This window comes from Pangasianodon hypophthalmus, chromosome 4 (genome assembly GCF_027358585.1).
Source record: "Pangasianodon hypophthalmus isolate fPanHyp1 chromosome 4, fPanHyp1.pri, whole genome shotgun sequence".
Classification (NCBI taxonomy): Eukaryota; Metazoa; Chordata; class Actinopteri; order Siluriformes; family Pangasiidae; genus Pangasianodon; species Pangasianodon hypophthalmus.
The window spans coordinates 27,228,374-27,249,027 of record NC_069713.1 but is presented as its reverse complement, the minus strand read 5'-3'; the positions used below and the strand labels follow the sequence as shown (position 1 = coordinate 27,249,027).

The window sequence follows — 20,654 nt, the reverse complement described above, 5'->3', positions numbered from 1 at the left end:
TGGGTTCTTGGTGTGTGCAATGAAGTCTCTCACAATGTGGTCTTGGGCAGGTCTCTCACGCTGAGCAGTGGGTCGGAGACGTCAGGACAGCGCAGGACACATGGAGCAAACACGATGGCCAGAGCATTAGCAGACATCCGGTTATGAGCCTCCTCTTTCGCCACTCTGACACAATACACACACACTCACTGGTTTAGGACACGCCCACAGACTAATGATGGTCTGTATTTGGCCTATATAGTAAACAGTGTGTGTGTGGATTGGGACACACCCACAGTCGAGTAATCAGAGTGCGTTTGTGCACTATGTAGGAAGTGTGGTTTAGGACACACCCACAAATGGATTTGCACTAAGTAGTGAGTAGAGTGTGTGGATTGAGTCACTTACTTTACTAGGTGAAAGATAAGGCGTTCCAGCGTGGTGTAGTTTGGAGCAGGAAGTTCCTCTATCTTCCTGTAAATAGCTCGCAGCCTCTCCGATTTCTCTGGCACATCTGAGGGAAAGTAAGGGAAAATCCACAGTCACGTCCTGTCCATGACATCAGCAGCTTCAGCAATGTGTGCGTTTAAAATTGTATAAAATGGGAAACACACCGGCGGCGTACAGGAAGTCGTTGTAGAGGTTAAAGGTCATCAGAGGGTCAGGTAACTCCCGTAACCAGCACTTAATCAGACCTGTAACTGTGTGGATCTGATAATTATCCAGACTGGTACTCTGAGGACCTGAACACACACACACACACACACACACACACACACACACACACACACACATGTACGCCTGTTTCTATGGCAACAATCATCATCACAACATGGTTTAGAGTTTGCGTAGTGAGTGATTCAGAGTCACTGAGGGCTTCTGCTCTGTTGTGTGTGTGTCTCACTCGTGGCCAGCAGCTGATGGAGCTCTTTAGCTTTGAGGGTGGAGCCTGATTTGCGGTAAATTCCCTCAGTGTAGAGTCCGTTCATCTCCACATGCTCCAACATCCTCTCCAACACACAGGGCACTGGCTCTGCCCTGCTGGTCAGAGTGGGCAAGTGCACGCCGAAGTACAGAGTGACTTTACCTGCTTCAGTCTGTAATACACACACACACACACACACACACACACAGTTAGACTGGATGTGTTACTCTTGGGCAGTAATATTACTGTATTGTCTGGATTGGTGCAGTGATGTGTGTTATATTATTAAGTACTATCACACTCACAATTGTGCTGTTGTATTGAATATCAGCTTGGCTATGATTCGGCTGAAGTCATGAGGCCGCAGGTGATCACAGGTAATCACAGCCGTGCTGATATTCAGTACGTCAGCATGACTGCAAGTGTGATGTTGCTTCTATACAACAGTTCTATAAACAAGAAATGAATATTCTGCCGAGTGTTCTGTTTGTTTTTGCTCCGTCAACGAACATACTTCTCAAGAAAGCCACAGCTGGATAGAGCACTACGTGTTGCCATGGTAACACACAGACTGAACGACAGCCCGTAGTAAGCGTATTAATGGTTTCAGTGTAATGAACTAATACTAGAATTGGAATTTTATGTAGTGAACACAGACGAGCGGAGTGATAAACACACTGACACAACCCAGTGCTGTTGTACTGAATATCAACACTCTCAGAACGCTGCTTGTCCAATCAGATTAGTGGCTCAGAACTAACTGCTGTATAATGTGTGTTAGAGTGCTTACTGAAGGTGTGTGCTACTCCAGCAGTTATGGTAAGTCATTATTGTGACTTAAAAACAGAAGAAGAGGTTTCTGTGTTAATGAGACAGTTGTACTAACACTGGACCAGTAGGGGATGGTGAAGTGCATTTCAGAGGAATAACACACCGTATGATCACCAAGCAGATAGAATTAATAAAACTGCAACTTATAATCCAGAAAATGCAGTAATTAAATGATTACTTCATATTGGAGAATCACTTACCTTCTTATCCACATGCTTGGAGCAGTGGGTTATTATCTTAATCATACACTTCCTGTGACACACCATCTTACACACTGAAAATCACAATATACACCACATTTTACTGATTTATAATGTCTCTCAAATCACACACCCAACTCACTATATCATAAGTCCACTGTGGGCATGTCCCAAACCACACTCCCTAGCAGCCCGGAAAGTAAGTGCACTATGTAGTGACGTTGTGGTGAGAGCAGTAGAGCAGTGCATTGTGGCTAACTCACCACTGCACATGCAGGCTTTCTCCATGCCCCAGATGAACGAGCCGCACATGTCACATGACTGAATGATGTTAACTTGGTATGTACAGAACGAGTGATCCAGGGGGCTGTCAGGCTTCTCACACACACACACACACACACACACACACACACACACACACACACACACACACACACACACAGAGCATATACAGAAGCGCTCTATAGTGTAGTGTAGACTGTCAGAATCAAGTGTGTAAATAATATAATATAAATAAACTTACACACTTATCATTCTCTCGCATCCTCTTCATCTTTTTTGTGGGCTGATAGGAAAAATATATTATTTTAATATACTGTATAATATAATTACAATTTATATAAAGCACAGTGAACAAGCACTTTAATGTGTGTATTTAATATTGTGTTTTAATGACAGCATTAAGTTACCATTACTAATATATAACAATAAAAGTATTTATTTATGTTATTATTATTAACAGTAAGAGTGGGTACCTTGGTGAGGTCAGACTCTGATGACACTCGTTTAATCTCGGCTCTGATAAAACCGTCCAGCACCGACTGGAATAAATTCACCACCAGTGGCACCTCATCCTTCTTCTTCTGTGAAGCTAAACTTGCCACTTTAGTTTTATATCCCTGCAGCAGGCCTTTGTAACTGATCTGAGGGTTCTGTTATTACCACACACACAGAGAACAGTGAGTGAATGCTGAGAGAACAGTGAATGAAAAGTGAACAGTGAGAGAACAACACTGACGGGAGAGAACAGTGAGTGAACAGTGAACAGTGAGTGAAGAGTAAGAGAACAATGAGTGAACAGCACTGACTGGAAAGAACAGTGAGACAACAGTGAGTGAACAATGGACAGTGAGAGAAAAATGAGAGAACAGTGAATGAAGAGTGAGAGAATGGTAAGAGTACAATGAACAGTGAGCGAACAGTTTACGGTGAGTGAACAGTGAGAGAAGAGTGACCAGTGAATAGTGAGTGAACAGTGAGAGAAGAGCGAACAATGAGTAAACATTGAACAGTGAGTGAACAGTGAACAGTGAGTGTACAGTGAGTGTACAGTGAGAACAGTGAATGGAAAATGAGTGAACACACTGAGAACAATGAACAGTTAGTGAACAGTGGACAGTAAGTTAACTGAGAGAACAGTAGGAGAACAGTGAGGGAATAGTGAGACAAGAGTAAACAGTAAATGAACACTGAGAAGAGTGAACAGTGAATGAACAATGAACAGTGAGTGAACAGTGAACAGAGAGGGAACAGTAAGAGAACAGTGAGACAACAGTAAGTGAACAATGAACAGCAAGTTAACAGTGAGGGAATAGTGAGCAGTGAACAGTGAGATAATACTGAACAGTGAGATAACAGTGAGAGAATAGTGAACAGTGAGTGAATAATGAGTGTGTTCCTCACCGAGAGTGAGTACATGCTTTTAATTGTGTCTCTGAACTGCGTCGTGGCCGTGAAGAAAATCACCTCCGTCTCTGATAGAGACTTAGCCCTGGACTGTAGATCATTCATCTGAGGGTAACGCACACCAAACACACACCAAATATTACCAAGTGTCCAGGATCTGAGTGCAGAACAACACAGTATGCACGCACATGCACACATACATACATATATACATATAACACACACACACATATATATATATATATATATATATATATATACACACACACACACACACACACACACACATACATATATACATACACACACACACCTGATTTCCTAGGAACTCGTCGAGATGGCGCAGTTCTGTAGCGTCGGTGATCTGGCGGTTGAGTGAGGCGTTACTCTGCTCCCTTACTCGTGTTCCACGGCTGATCTTAATACTCTGACGTTTACGCTTGGCCAGTGAGGATGGATATGCCGATGTGGGGGAGTTACTGTTCGACCTCTTAACTATAGGATCAAACATAACAAACATAAAATAAATAAAAAGTGTTTTTATTTAAACATTAAACAAACACACACACATAAATAGAAGCTGAGCACAGAGGAAACTTTACAGTGCTCTTCTCTCTCAGCGAGTGTCCTGGCCATCGTCACATTTCCGTCTTGTGGAGTGAGACGTTTCTTGTTACCCAGAGGGAAATACCGACCAAAAAATCCTCCTCTGAAGAAAAAGAACAGACACAAGGACATGAAATAAAAATCACTTGGCATAAAAAATACAGTTTTTATTTCCCCATTTATTGAACAATAATGTGACGTTTCACTCTGCTGATCCTCATTAATTTATTTACTATTTATTTACATTAATTTAGAGTTCTCACTAGAACACACAGAGTTAGTGCTAACAAGTGTTCAAAAGGATTCTTTTTCATTCTTCATTGATTCATTCATTCTTTCCATTTTCTCCTTTCCTATCTTTCTTTTTCCTTCTCTTCACTCCTATCTTCATTTTTATTTTCTTTGTTTTTTTCATTAATTCACTCATCATCATTTTATTAATTTTTTATTCTTTTTTCTGTTTTCCTCTTTTTCTTTCTTTTCTGTCTTCCTTTCCTTTTTTCTTATTTGTTGTTGATTCTTTCTTCCTTTCTTTCTTTTCACATTCTTGTTGCTAGCACTGCACGTTTTTCACAACTTATCATTAAACTTTATTTGTGAGGCTGAATTTTAATTTTTGGATTTAATTTTTAAAAGTGGATTAGCATCTGGTCGATGAAATATTATAAATCATTTTTTGTATATAATTTCTGTCTTATTTTCACTGTTTAATTAATTTTTTTTCTGTTTATCAGCACGACTCACTTTTCTGGAGCGGATTGCTGTGAGTGTATGGCTTCACTTGGGCTCTGCATCACACTCAATTTTGATCCATCAGGCAGCTGAAAATAAAACATCCTCGTTAACACACTCTCTCTCTCTCTCTCTCTCTCTCTCCCCTCTCCACAGCCCATGCATCCAGCCTTGAAGAAAAAATCAATTATTCAACATTTCCAGTAAAAGCACCACTTTAGCGTCCTGATGAAACACACAGTCGAAGTCTGTACAGAGCTCCTTGTGCCCCAAAACTCGTCCATGCTCCAGAAAACCCAGAGTGCAAAAAGATCAAATCAGGTTTACTGCTCAGTGCTGTGAGATGCTTTATTTTCCACATCACATTAACACACCTGAGCGACACTTCCCTCAGTTTAGATATGTGCTGATAATCAGTTATACAATACACCACGATACTATACACCATGATATTATACGCCACGATATGATGCACTCGAAGGCAAAAACTGTGAAAATTACAAGTTTAACTTTAGTTGCCTCATGTACCTCAACAAACATTTTGGAAATGTTTTGATGTTTGTTGATTGTTCGAGATAAACAGGTAAGTTTAAGTTTGTAACAAGGCAATCTTCTTATCGCCAGTTTTCCAGCTCATTAATATTGAAATGCTAAATACTTTAACATATTTGATAAAGGAATTTTGTCGGACTGGAACTGATAATATATGATGTGAACAAATAGGTGTCCCATAGGTGACAGTTGATCTTCAGCTGAAATGCTAACTAATGGTAACAGTTACAGGCATGATTTTTCATGCAATATCGTAAATGATGATCATCATAACATCAGCACATGTACAGTTTACTGAACTGATCAGTAGGTGAATAATTACTGACAGGTTTCCCATCACCACATACTGTAAACACACCTTGACTTTTAACCTTTGACCTCTTTCGCTAATAATAATGATGATAAAATTTGACATCACTAAGAAAAAAAAAACAAAACACCCAAAACTGAATTTTTTCCTGTAGTAATTAGTGTTAAAGTTAATTACACTTGACCTCAAACAGCAAATATTCCAATTAGTGTAAATTATTAAAAGAAAAGAATGATTATTAAAATTAGTCCAGTTTTTTAATAATTAGCATGTTAAGAAGGTTAATGATGATTAATAATCTAGATTTGGATCGATGTTGAGTGATTAACAGATTAAATGATCAGGTTTAATTGTATTAGTGATATAAACAGAGACAGAATTAACACAGATTTTTTTTTTTTTTTTTTTTTACACTGGGGAAGAAAAAAAAACTGGCTTGCTATCTAGATAATATTAATGCTAGCTTATTTACATACTTTGCTTTTTTAACTATTTAATATCTTAGTTTTCTGGTTTTCCATCTACCTATCATACTAATTAGCTGGCTTGAGAACTTGATATAACAACAACAACTATCTGGTTTGTTATTATTAAACTAGCATGCTAAGTACAGTAGCTGGTGTGTCACCTAGTTAGCATTAACTACTTACCTAATGTGATAATTTTGTGATTTGGTAAATTGTTCAGGTTTCAACTAGATACTGTACAAATGACCTGATTTGATGTCTTGACAGAGTGACTACTAATTTGCTAAATAGCTACTTTGCTAAATAACGAGCATGCAAATTCCCTATTTTCTTCTTGGATAGCACGATGCCTGCATTGTTTGCTAACTAGCCAGTGTGCTAATGGGCCAACTCACTAGCAGAGTAAAGTAATGCATTTTGGAATACATGGAAATATTTTATTGGCCCTGGTTACGTTTGGTTGGCCATTAAAAAAAAAAACTTCTGGGTATCTACAGTGACATTGACTCAATGCCAAAACAGTTCACTCAAGCTGATGAAGAAATAAAGTAGACCAGTTCTGGAGAAACAGGAAGGGGAAGTTGAAAAGGGAGCATTAAATCCTGTACTGGAAAAGAAGCCTCAGAGTTTCAGCTTGACTCAGCAAAGAGTTTTCATCACAACATGACGTCATTCATGTTTCTGAGTCTCCGAGGTTTCACACTCGGATGCTAACAAAAAAAGGAAAAGGTCAGGAAACCAAACCCACCACAATAAAGACAAAGCCATGATGAAGAGAGCAGCAGCACCAGTTCCGTCAGGGGGTTAATACTTTACTGCACATGCTGAGCTTCAGCTGCACTTCCTATGACACCCTTATTCACACTTTATAACTGTTACAATGTACCTCATTATAACTGTGCTCTTGATTCAGTGTGGTACTGTACACGAACATGATGAAGTGCATACACCCTGAGCCGTGCCTTCATTATTGATCTTATACATGAGCAACGAGGATGTCTTTGTTTATTAAAGTTGTTCTGGAAACCAAGGTTAAACTGTCTGTTTTTGTGTCTTAAAGGTACAGTCTGTAATTATTATGTAAGTATTTCTATTCCTATGAGAAAATATCATTATAAAGACATCTTATAAAAACCGGTATTCGTGGTGTTTCTGTATAATCTACTTTTGGACTGGTTCCTTTCTTTATTCTGGATACAAATAAAGAAATAATGTTTAAAAATAAAGACTGATATTTCCATAAAACAAGTCTTAACGTACATCTTAAAGTCTTAAAGTTCACATCATGTTTGAATTTGCATAATTACAAGCTTCTGAAGCACACATGTTGTTAAACCAGCTGGGAACATGGAATGTTTCTAAAAATCCTCAACATGTTGCGACTAATTACTGACTCTGAGAAGATGAGCAGCTCTGAGTAGAACTTGTACCTCACACTTTGTTTCTCTGCCATTTTAGCCTTCGTTCTATAGAGAAGATTCCACACAAGAATGAAATGCAATCATACCGGAAGAAAGACATGAAATACAATACACACATGGTATTGCTTTAACCTAACGATATACAGAAAACATACTACACTGAAAAGCAAAACCTTCACTGCACTAATGTTGCTTTATCTCTAAGAAAAAGAAAAAAATAATCATCAGGGGATTGCTGTTTAAGAATTAAACAGTGAATATAATTCCCCAGTGCACTGCATTTTACTTTCATCAGTGCGCTGCAGTCGTGCCATACTGAAAAGCAATCACCGTCCAATCACATCTACTCTATGCAGTTTCCACAGCAACAGTAATGTTATGTAATGTAATGTGAATAAAGTTCTGAATCTCCTCATTCTCTCAGAGGTATGAGCACAGTTACAATGCATTATAAACGCAGGTGTCATAGGGAGTGTTAGCTGGTCTGTGTTGAAGGTCACCTGGGTTTTCTCGAGCACCACAGGGGCACTGGACCGAAACGAGTTTTCCGGGCTGAAGGGAGGAAGTGGGAAAATCCAGTAATCCTCACACTCCTCTGTGCCTTTCAGCATGAGGCCGCTGCGAGCGTGAGCCAATCGGCGCTTGTGTCTTGAGCGCCTACGTCTACGCAGCGTCACCTATGTTTCCCAAACAAGGTTCCATCATCGTCACCCTTACAGGAAATGTGTTCTCGTTCTCACACACAGCAGTGATGAGGACACGTTGAGGCAAAGTGCACTGATGAAGGGAAGCAGATTCGCAGGAAAAATTCACAGTGGAATATTTAAAATGGTCATCTCACACTCTGACGTGTCATTTGTGCATTAATTCTACTTCAGTAACAGCACCGTGACTGAATAATCACATTTTCATCTAAAATCTGTGTGCAAATCAAATGTCAGTATGAGTATAAACAAATGCCAAATGTCAGTTTTGAATTAACTTTGAAACGAAATTTTTACAATTTTCCTGCGATTGTGCTTCTTCATTAATAAAGTCACTAGCATTGGCTGATAATCAATTATACCACAATAATCAACACTATACCGTATATACATATCATGAACATGTTGACATATAATAATACTGCTGAGGTCCCTTTGGGAAAAGGGTGCCTATTTAGGGAGTCTGTCTCGTTTGAAAGATACTTCTCCTTAAGGTCCTAGTAGATTTTATTATAAACCATAATTAAAAAAAGTTAGGAGATGATTGTGATAGGAAAAGTGTCAGCACTGATCAAGTGTTAGTCATTCATAAATAACTACAATACACACTGTGTTAGAGTCGCTGAGTGTTTATCATTATAATACTTCAGAAGGAGGAGTCCAGATGATATATGGATAAACAAACATTTAAAATCAGATTTTATTTAAAGTGCTGTAAAGGTGAGAGACTTGTAATGTCTAATACATATTACAGTTAATACGTGTGTGTGTGTGTGTGTGTGTGTTATACAGTACCTCAGTGTTGGATGGAGATGTACTGTCCGATTCAGATGAGCTCAGTTTGGACAAATTATCCAGGGACATTGAGAGTCCTCGAGCCCTGAGTTAGAAAATTAGTTTATAACTTTATACCCGTGTTTAAGTCTGATTATGACACTTACATAAAGTGTAATATTTCAAACAATAAAAACAGAAAAGAGCTGTAATCTAGCTGCTATTATTATGGGGCCAAGCATATAAGCTATAAGCGCCCTACTGTGATTGTGTGTTATTATTCCACATACTGTTGAGGCTCAGAGAACTGTTCACACACTTTAAACGCTCTAGTGCCAAAGCTGTGTAACCTGTATATCTGCGCTACATTTAGAGGATGAACTAAAACACTCATGAAAACATCCAGCAAAGTAACCACAGAATCAAACAATCATCATAACTTCTACACTGCTGAATGCCTGGACCCCTGATTTGCAATTTGTAGCTATTCTTCTTCTTCTTCTTATTATTATTATTATAAAAGAAGACAATTCCTACTTTAAACTGCAAATCATGTGGTTCTCGTGGTGGGTTCTGTCTGAAACCACAATGTCACTCCTTCGCTCTCTCCACTTCTCCACTTTCTCCTTCATGTTGGCTGGTTTGGAGCGCTGCAGTGTCAACATGCCGAGACCGTCATCTGATTTTGGATCAGTGAGAGAGTCAGGTTGGAGCGGAGCTGCAAGTACCGACGTGTCTCTGTCTGTCTCCTCGTTCTCTCGTCTCTCTCTCTGCTCCGGGACGCTGCCTCGGTTCTGCTGGTGCGCATTTCTGAGGTTCTTCACATGCTCGTTCTCTGCTGACGTTTGGGTCGGTATTGGTGGCAGTGGCTTTATTTTACCATCAGGGCGTGGCAGCGCCGTCTCATTCTTGCTATCCTCACTTCCTGAAGTGCCCTTAACACATTCTGCCCTACTCACTTGCTCCTCCTGCAGACACCTGGAAAACAAATCGGCAACAAATTAAAGAGTCATGCCTTCATTACTGTTCCTAATCCACCCTTTCCATTCAGCTGTGATGATGATGATAGTTAATGGTGGTGTACCTGCGGTTCTCTGAGCTCTGTTTCAGCTGCTGCAGGTTCTTCAGGCTCTCTCTCTGGCGCAGATACTCGGCTCTCTCACGGGATTCTCTCCAGGCTTTCTGGATCACCATGGCCGCTCTGCACTGGGTAGACACTTGATAACCTCGCCATGACCTCTGAAATCACAGAACCCAAAAATATAATAAACAACCAGTCCCTTGCACTGACGGAACCAAGAGCACCACCAGGTACCACCATGTTCAACACAACACCAACGGGAGATGTCAGTTATGAAGGTTTAGTAAACATGGGTTTCTTGAATAGACATGTCAGTTACTTACCCATGGTCAGTGGTGTGAAGATTCACTCCAATGGTTTTGGTTAAAAATACAACAAAATATAAATGTGGCCCAATATTTTATGGTCCAATATCTTAAAACAATTTAATTTAGGGTTCTCACAGTCTGAGATCCTCAAGTTGTCTCTTTTGGTTCATGATTTTTATATCAAACAGGATCTGAATTCCAATTTTTTAATTTTTATGCCCTTTGTTGAATTAATATCAATATTAAATATTTATTTCATTCTTTCTGTTGTTAAGAAAAAAACTGAATTCCATTTGATTTTATTCAGTCTGAAATTAATAAGTTAAAAAAAAAAATCTCAGATTTTTGTCTGCATAATTTAAAGCATTTTAGTTAAAGCAGATGGTGTACTGTTGGTGTGGTGTTTATGGCAGTTTATGGCATCTGTCGTTTCTAATGTAGTCTAAATCTGAACGAGTGTAATAAACCCTGATAATGAGGAGATGTATGGATGTTATACACAGTGTACTAATGACACATTTTTCATTTCTGTGTAAATGTTAATGTAATGTGTAGCGAGCCATTATTCACCTGTACAGTGATGATGGCTCTCTTCTTCATCAGGAAGTGTTTGCGTGTGAGACATGCCCGAAACCAGCGCTGCAGCAGGAGGATTCTCTGCATCACTTCCTTACGCAGTGTGTCCTGGAGCTTCTGTCTCTCCATCTCCTTTAAAAATACCTGTTAAGGACAGAGCAAATGTTAGTTATGTAAAATAAATACACATTTTACAAGAGCACAAACAGACGGGACATGAGGATGCGAGACCTTGGTCTTGCCGATCTGGAAGTTGTTCTTGTCCACTGTGATTTTGAACAGAAGGTTCTTGATATCCTGCTGAAGAGAAGACGACTGTCTTGGCAGCAGGATCCTGAATTCATCCCTGAACTCCTGCACACGGGATTAAGAATAAAGTTTTACATGAGAACACACACACACGTAACACATGCAGGGGCAGAGATTGTCTGAAACAGAGGTGTGTCTCAGTTACACTCGATTCTGGTCTTGAACTTAAGCGTGTGTTTCTTGCGTGATATCGAGTGAGAAGCAGCGTCAAGTCCAACGCCTCTGTCTGACACTTTAACCCCAGTAAAACAGCCAAATAAAATTTTGGCTATAAACACACTCAATCACACAATGTAATGTCATTCGAGGACAATAGTAAATACATAAACATGACTCTTAACTCATTAATAATATCATCCCTTTAAAGTCCACATAAGGTTTTTTCCACATGGAAGACACTGGATGCATCTTAATCAGAGACATGGCTTTTCTCAAGGAATGAATTATTTATGTATAAAATTCTGAATGAACTTAAAGTTTCTCTGTAAGTGTAGCAGATAATGGCCATGTTTTCTTTACATGAGACGCATTGAATTAACACAAACACTGGCTTTATTTTATTAATTAAACAAATTAAAATAGTGAATTAAAAGTGTGATGAAATCTCCTACATCACGCACACGCATTACAATTTAGAATCTTGTGGCTACATTAAGCTCAAGTAACTGTCAGAGCATGATATAAAAATATAAATAAAATGTAAAATAACTGTCTGTGCTGGGTGAAGTGCTATTCAGTGTGCTGCTGAATAATGAATGTGGAAGCCATTTTGTTAAATTAAACCAGTGAATAATGTGATAATTACTAGCACTAGTACTGATGCAGTAATATATTGATGATATACTAGACTCCTATTAGATTTATTTTAACACTCGCCATCGTCTCATTCATATATCATCATAATAGTCTTTTTATTTTTCATCTTTAAATTCTCTTTGGCCTTTATGTTACAACATATTACATTTGACAGCAAAGGAAAAAACACTATTTCCTTCTTCAGTCTGTATTTTCTATCCCTGATATTTTTTCAGGTTTAAAGGTGAGTACTTGTGTTTAAAAGTTGGTGGTCTAGATGTTATTGTAAAACTCCATCTCAGACGCTTCTACTCAAGAAAAATCTGGCTCAGAAAATCCACTTAATCAGCTGTGTAACTCGACTCTGAATACCAGGAACTTTCCCCATGTAAATACTGACGTAACTTTTACACTTAAATCACAGACTCTGAATACAGTTTCTGAACTGGGACTCATTAACATGATCGTTCTAGCTGTATATTTATTTTATCTGTTATATTTCTGTCATTAACACAAACACACACTTATTTCCTGTTTATGAACTTTAGGACACAAAACTGTACCTTAAAAGTGTACTTGGCTCCATAACCTGATCTCTTAATGCGGACCGTCTCCAACATGCCAGTGTACCTCAGCTGCCGAAGGACGAGATCATCATCAAATTGCATTTCCCTCTGAAACACACACATACACACACACATACACACACAGTATAATCACACTTCGGGTTTGCAGCCGATTGTTGCCGATCTTAACATCCAATGTTATAAAGAGCGTGAACCTTCTCAGTATTGGACCTGATACAGCGTACGAAGAATGGCTCAGCTCTCCTCAGTGTCTCCAAGAGCTTCACCAGAGACATCTGAAAAACACATGGCAGAATTGATCTGTCCATCAGCATCCATTAAACACTGCAGTTCTCTTCATCTCATCAGCCATTTATTTATAGACCAGCAAAGAAACATGGGCTTTTAAGTAAAAAGATGGATAAGATAAGATAAGATAAGATAAGATAGTGAGAGTAGTAGAAATTAGTGAGAGTAGTAAAGTAGTGAAGTAGTAAATTAACGAGAGTAATATGTCCTACACAACTCACACACACACACACCTGGTACTGGCTACTGATGCTGGGAGGTTTCTTCTTCTTGTGCAGGTGGAGTAAAGCGCGAGTGTCACTGTTGTGAAGATTCAAATCCATGATGAGCTTCAGACAGCGACAGTCTAAAAGGTTCTGCACAAATAACCAGTGTGAGTGTTTAATCTGTGCGTGTTCAGTGTGTGTTTCATGTGTAATTTGTGTGTAATATTACAGAATAGTGTTACCTTGGGAATGATCTGTTTGTGACGACCAGACCGGCTCTTCCTACGACACACGCAGCAGGTTATAAACACGACATGAACACAAACAGTCTTTATTCACCATAGACTGAAAGAACGAAGTAATATGAAAGATTACAAAGTTTGTAAAAGTATTATAAATGAGGAATAGGTAGAATAAAGCATATTGAAATAATATAAAGTATTATAAAAACATCATAAAAGAAACAAAGATTTTTTAAGATTTGTAAGAAATTTAAATGGTTATAAAGAGATAGAAAGGACTTATTAAAGGGTTATGAAGCATTATAAAGCACTATAGAGGAATATAGCCCCAGGCCCAGACTCACAGAGAAAACTGTTGTAATTTCCTCACAGAAACGGTGGAGAGACGAAACTTTTGAGGAACTTCACCACCTAATCGCATTACAGTGTGGAGGATTTTGGCATGCAATTCCCTGACACAGCAGAGGAGAGGGGTTACGGGCTGTGTCCCAAACGCTAGTAGCTAATACAGTGTCCTTTATCAGAGTCCATTCTAACAGGAACTACTGTCTAGAGGACTTTAAACTGCACATAGATACATAGAAAGGTGACTAGAAAAGAGAATATTACAGCATATTGTTATTGTAGCCCATTCTGTAGCTTGCTAATAGCCTGCTTGCTAATTGGATAATTATCCATTAGCATACAGAGGACAAAAAGGACACGTAATAAAAATTAATGTGACACATAAAACAATTTCTGTATAATTTCAAGGACTAACTAGTGCTGAATTGTTGTGTTTGGGACAGAGCCATAGGGAACATCATAATGAGATTAGCACAAAATAAAAATCCATAACACAGTAGAGTCTAAAATTCCACCACCAAGAACTGTTTACATTTCGGCAATTATCAGATGCTGATTACTCATACATGCCAAAATTACTGACGCCCCAGGTAATATTTTAAATAAACACAAACAAATTGTCATTCTTGAAAAACAGTATATTACTCTATATTGCTCTATATTGCTAAGTGCTGAGGAGCTCAGTTTTTACTTTTAATCATGTTAAATCATGTTTAATCATGTTTCCCTGAGGTCTCACACACAGGTAAAATCTCAATCATCTTGATTACCATAGGGGGAAAAAAATCAGCACAAAAAGACAGGTGGTTGTTGACCTGCACAAATCATGTGATGGACAGAAAAAAAAGACATTAGCAGTTAAAAGGATTCAAACACATAAGATCACCTTGAGGAGGACGTTGAAGGAGGGAAAAAAAGAATACAAATATCATAACTTTTTGATCTGTTCTGTGAATTTCAGACCAAAAACTGGCACCATCACTTTGCAAAAACTGGCTCCTTCTTTCAGAGACAGAGCTCTAACTGGGTGCCAATAATTCTGAAACAAAAATTTATCTGTGTTTTTTACAAAAACTATTACATATTTAAGCTAAAACTATCACTTGTTGCATGTGTTACTCTTTTTTTTTTTTTTGAAAACATATGAAAGCTTTTTCATTTTCATGAAGGGTGCCAATAATTCTGGAATGCACGGTTTTTCTAAGAAAAGCCAGTAAGAAGACAAGAACCCAGACGAACCTGTGTGTGTGACAGCATCTGTATGTCAGTACCAACTTACTTTTTATTCTCAAATGTGGCAAAAACGTCCTCCAACATTTCGAGAGGGTTCTCCTCGGAACGGTCAAAGGAGAACTCGATGAGAGAACGCTGACTGCACACAAAACACACAGAAATAAAATTTAAAAAAATTATTCACTCTTAAACTTAATTTTGATCTACAACAGAAATAAAAACAAGCTGATAATCTCACTGTATTATAGGTGCTAATATAAACAGCTGCTGCTTACACAAAAATGTGATCAGTTATGTTTATTTATATATATATACAGTTGAGGACAAAATTATTAGCCCCCCTATGAAATTTTAAGTTTCCTCAAGATATTCCCAAGTACCTATTTAACAGAGCAAGGAATTTTTAACACAGCATTTCTGAACATACTATTTTTCGTTAGAAGGACCAAAATATTTATATTTGCACACCAAAACATTGTTATGTAAGAAAAAGCTAAAATGACCAGGGACATTATTATTAGCCCCCTATAAGAAATGACCATTTATTAAGTCCTTTACCTTCACAGGTGATGTGCGTAAAGGTGATCAGGTGAAACAGGTGATCTCACTCAATAATTAAGTTAAATTAAGGTATAAAAGCCTCAGTATGGGTCATTGAGCTGTCATTTGAGAAAGCAACATTCCAAAAACAAAGGAAATCAGTTTGGACTTGAGACAAAGAATTACTGATGCACATAAAACAGGAGAAGGATATACAAAGCTATCCAAGCGTTTCCAAGTCTCAAGAACCGGAGTGAGAGGTATAATCCGGAAATTCAAAGAAAGCCACACAGTGCAGAACAAGCCTGGCAGAGGTAGGAAGCGAAAGATTTCAAAGACACTGGAAAGAAAACTAGTGAGAGATGTGTCTAAAGACCCCAGAACAACTGCCAAGACACTGGCGAATGACTTGGCCACATCAGGAATCATAGTCTCTAAGAAGACCATCACTAGAGCTCTGCACAGGAATGAACTGCAAGGTTGCAGACCAAGAAAAACTCCACTTTTGAAGAAAAGACACCTTCAAGCCAGACTTAAGTATGCTCAGGACAACCTGGAGAAAGATTATTCATACTGGAAGCATGTCTTATGGTCTGATGAGACTAGACTAGAGCTCTTTGGTCACAGAGACACTGCTTACGTTTGGAGAAAAAAGGGAGAGGCATTCAACCCAAAGAACACCGTCCCCACAGTGAAACACGGTGGTGGGAGTATTATGCTGTGGGGATGCTTCAGTGCATCAGGAACTGGAAATCTTGTCAAGGTGGAAGGGATCATGAATAAAGAAAAATATGTGGATATTTTGAAAGAAAACCTTAAGCAGTCAGCAGTGAAACTAGGTCTGAGTCGTCGCTTCATCTTCCAACATGACAACGATCCTAAACATACATCTCTCTTGGTGAAGAACTATCTCCAGACGAACAAGGTGAATGTCATAGAATGGCCTGCACAAAGCCCTGACTTAAATCCAATAGAAAATATGTGGGGTGACCTAAAGAAAAATGTCCATGCCAGAAAACCATCGAATCTGGAGGAACTTGAGAGATTCGCCAAAGAAGAATGGGCCAGGTTTCCTCAAATGAAGTGTCAGAGACTTGTTGACGATTACACCAAACGACTGCAGGCAGTTATCCAGCAAAAAGGATACACAATTGACTATTAGAATGTGGGGGGCTAATAATTTTGACTCTGGTAGTTTTTGTGTTTTGTGTAATATTTTCATTTCTGTGTGGAATATAAAATAATGTAAGCATCCAAAATAAAACTAGGATGTCTAAAAAAGCTGTGTTAATTTTTTTTTGCTCTGGTTAAAAGCACTTTTGAAATACTTTTAAAACAATGACTATTTTGTAGGGGGGCTAATAATTTTGTCCTCAACTGTATATAAATGACAATTCAAAAAGAACATTTCACTATTTCAGTTTCATATTTAAATTATAATTTGCAGTAAGAATATTGCATGTACAGTGAGACAGACAGAAAGAGAAAGACAGCTGGTCAAAGTCTCACCTCATTAGTCGGCCAATGGTGGAGCTCGGTCTCTTCATTTCCTTCAGCGAGTCACGTGAGTATCGCCTTACTGTCGCTACACACCACACCATCAGCATTGCCACATTATCACCATCACCATCACATCAACACGTCATCATATCATGTTACATCACCACACACAGTTCATGTCACCATCACATCACCACTTCATTATATCATCATGTAGCATCACCCCACACAGTCCATGTCATCTCTGTTACATCACTGTCATCATCGTCATGTCACTTCCTTATCATGTCATCAAGTTACGTCACCACACACACAGTCGACGTCATCACTGTTACATCACCATGTCATCATATCATCATGTTACATCACCATACACAGTCCACATCATCATACATCGCCATGTAACCACATCATCACCGTTAGATCACCACAAACATTCCACTTCATCGCCGTCACATCACTACACACATTCCACGTCATCACCATCACATGTTTTGTTATTACATTAATAAACATCAGCATCAACATGGTAACAATCAATTTGACTTGTTACCTGGATGTTCAGTGGCCGAGTGTCGCCTCGCCCCTTTAATGGCGTACACTGCGCGTATGATGGCACGGAGGATCCCCCACCTGAACACTGCGACTGGGTCTAAGCCAATTAACTGTCTCAGATAGCCTCGTTCACTACTGCGAAGGAGAGCGACGATATCGGGCCTCATGTGGTCCGTGTTTTTCACTCTGAAATCCTGTGGGAACATGTAGCAGCTTCGTCAACCACCATAGCCATATCTTGGTCTTCTAATTCTTTATTGAGAATGCATTGATCTGCCTGCTGAGCTGCAATGCCCTCTGAAACTGTCTGCTAGAATTAGCTTGCTAGCATTAAAACTGGATTTGATTAAATTAAAATAAATAGCTAGCTAGTAGCTTCATTAAATAAAGTATTAAAACTAGCATGAGGCTGTGTAGCTAAACAAAACTAGCATGCTAGCTATTAGAGTGCAAAATAACAGCTACAGGTGAACACCATGACTCTACCTTTATTTGGTATTTGACGTTGCCAGCGTAGTGTTGGATGACGAAGGCGGGCTCTAGAACTGGTGTAGGAACAAAGAAAGGGTTCTCCTGATGTTGCCGCTTAAACTTCTCCAACAGCCTGTTGTCAGTCGCATGAGGTAAACTGGAGGAGGTTAAAACAGGAGGAGGGAGATGAATGCCTAAGTTTGTAGTGTTGTATAGTGTTGAAATTTTTATTCAGTGTTAATGTAAGGTGTAACTGCAGCTCACCTGCTCTCCTCGTCCAGCAGGTACAACAGACCCATGGGCTTCTGACTGATCAGATTAATGCAGCCAACATTATCTGTGTAGCTCACTGAGGTCCAGCTTATTCCCTCCGAAACATACTCCTCCTGAAACACCAACGCAATGTACACGCACACACACACACACATACACACACACTCCTGTGGCTCCTTCTAGCAGAGACAGAGCTTTGACAAAATATTAAATGGGTGCTAATAATTTGTTCACACACACACACACACACACACACACCCCTCCTGAAACACTGACAGTGTTCACACACACACACATGCACACATACACGCATCTCCTGAAACACCAACACAATGTCCACACACACACACATCGTGAAACATCGACACAGTGTTCACACAGACACACACACCCATACCTCCTGAAACACCAACAGAATGTCCACACACACACATCGTGAAACATCTACACAGTGTTCACACACACACACACCTCCTGAAACACTGACACAATGTCCACACACACACACACACCCATACCTCCTGAAACACCAACAGAATGTCCACACACACACATCGTGAAACATCTACACAATGTTCACACACACACACACACACTCCTAAAACACCAACACACTCCTCCTGAAACACCAACACACTCCTCCTGAAACACTGACAGTGTTCACACACACACACATGCACACATACACGCATCTCCTGAAACACCAACACAATGTCCACACACACACACATCGTGAAACATCGACACAGTGTTCACACAGACACACACACCCATACCTCCTGAAACACCAACAGAATGTCCACACACACATATCGTGAAACATCTACACAGTGTTCACACACACACACACCTCCTGAAACACTGACACAATGTCCACACACACACACACACACACACACACACACACCCATACCTCCTGAAACACCAACAGAATGTCCACACACACACATCGTGAAACATCTACACAATGTTCACACACACACACACTCCTAAAACACCAACACACTCCTCCTGAAACACCGACACACTCCTCCTGAAACACCGACACACTCCTCCTGAAACACCGACACAATGCTCACACACACCTCCTGAAACAACAACACAATGTACATACATACACTCCTGAAACACCAACACAATGTTCACAAACACACTCCTCATGAAACACCGACACAATATTCACACACACAAAACTCTGAAACACTGACTATGTTCATACACACACACCCCTGAAACACCAACACGATATTCACACAGACACACACACACTCCTCCTGAAACACCAACATAATGTCTACACACATACACACTCCTCCTGAAATACTGACACAATATTCACACAAATACACACAAATACACACACACACACACACACTCATCCTGAAACACCAACACAATGTTCACACACACACACACACACACACACACTCCTCCTGAAACACAGAGTTGTGTGTAGTTATAAATGAGGCACCACAGAGACATCAACAACAATAGCACCTTCCTCCAAAACTGACAAAAGGACAAGAAGAAAACTTATCAGGGAGGCTGCTGAGAGACCTGCAGCAACATTAAAGGAGCTGCAAGAACATCAAACAAGCGCTGCAAGAACATCAAACAAGCACTGCTTGCTCCCTGCATGTGACAACAATCTCATATTCTTTACATGTCTGGGTGAAGGGGTAGGGTGGCTAGACTGAAGCCTTTTCTCCCCCTAAAAAAAACCAAAACAAAACAAAACAAAAAAAACATCCAAGCCCTAAATCACCACAAACCATGTGCCAAATGGGTCTGGTTAAACTTTGTGTGCATAATTCTAAAAAATATGTTTGGTGCAAAAACAAGATAGTTTATCACCCAAAGAACACCATACCCACAGTGAAGCATGGTGGTGGCAGCATCATACTATGTTTCTGTTTGAACTGGGACCACTGGAACTGGGGCTCTAGTCAAGATAGCTCCAAATACCAATCTATAATGTTCACCTTCCAGCACAATAACAACCCAAAGCACAAATCCAAGTCAACTTCAGAAGATGATCAGCGTTATGGAATGGCCCAGCCCAGATCTAAATCCTAACAAAAACCTGTGGAATAACGTGAAAAGGGCTGTGCACAGGCGATCTTGTGTAGTTGTGTGTATGTAGGTGTGTAAAGTTGTA

General features: G+C 39.4%; 1 protein-coding gene across 6 annotated transcripts in view; it reads right to left on the bottom strand.

Moving 5' to 3' along the window:
• Positions 1-20,654, bottom strand: part of myo9b (myosin IXb) — a 36,781-nt gene that overhangs the window by 5,430 nt on the left and 10,697 nt on the right. For 4 of the 6 annotated variants that reach the window (XM_026936579.3, XM_053233205.1, XM_026936582.3 and 1 more), the window contains 28 exons: positions 18,488-18,609; positions 18,239-18,380; positions 17,751-17,946; positions 17,207-17,282; positions 15,204-15,296; positions 13,924-14,031; positions 13,580-13,619; positions 13,365-13,487; positions 13,038-13,118; positions 12,820-12,930; positions 11,384-11,506; positions 11,147-11,296; positions 10,272-10,426; positions 9,725-10,165; positions 9,209-9,293; positions 8,210-8,386; positions 4,972-5,048; positions 4,224-4,330; positions 3,935-4,116; positions 3,619-3,726; positions 2,691-2,867; positions 2,459-2,500; positions 2,199-2,310; positions 1,936-2,009; positions 884-1,076; positions 594-722; positions 388-493; positions 34-165 (listed from right to left, as the gene is read on the bottom strand). In XM_026936579.3, the coding sequence (XP_026792380.3) occupies positions 34-165; positions 388-493; positions 594-722; positions 884-1,076; positions 1,936-2,009; positions 2,199-2,310; positions 2,459-2,500; positions 2,691-2,867; positions 3,619-3,726; positions 3,935-4,116; positions 4,224-4,330; positions 4,972-5,048; positions 8,210-8,386; positions 9,209-9,293; positions 9,725-10,165; positions 10,272-10,426; positions 11,147-11,296; positions 11,384-11,506; positions 12,820-12,930; positions 13,038-13,118; positions 13,365-13,487; positions 13,580-13,619; positions 13,924-14,031; positions 15,204-15,296; positions 17,207-17,282; positions 17,751-17,946; positions 18,239-18,380; positions 18,488-18,609 (3,662 nt within the window). The remainder of the gene's footprint in view (positions 1-33; positions 166-387; positions 494-593; positions 723-883; positions 1,077-1,935; positions 2,010-2,198; positions 2,311-2,458; positions 2,501-2,690; positions 2,868-3,618; positions 3,727-3,934; positions 4,117-4,223; positions 4,331-4,971; positions 5,049-8,209; positions 8,387-9,208; positions 9,294-9,724; positions 10,166-10,271; positions 10,427-11,146; positions 11,297-11,383; positions 11,507-12,819; positions 12,931-13,037; positions 13,119-13,364; positions 13,488-13,579; positions 13,620-13,923; positions 14,032-15,203; positions 15,297-17,206; positions 17,283-17,750; positions 17,947-18,238; positions 18,381-18,487; positions 18,610-20,654) is intronic. The other 2 variants (XM_026936580.3, XM_026936584.3) reach the window with 2 other exon arrangements.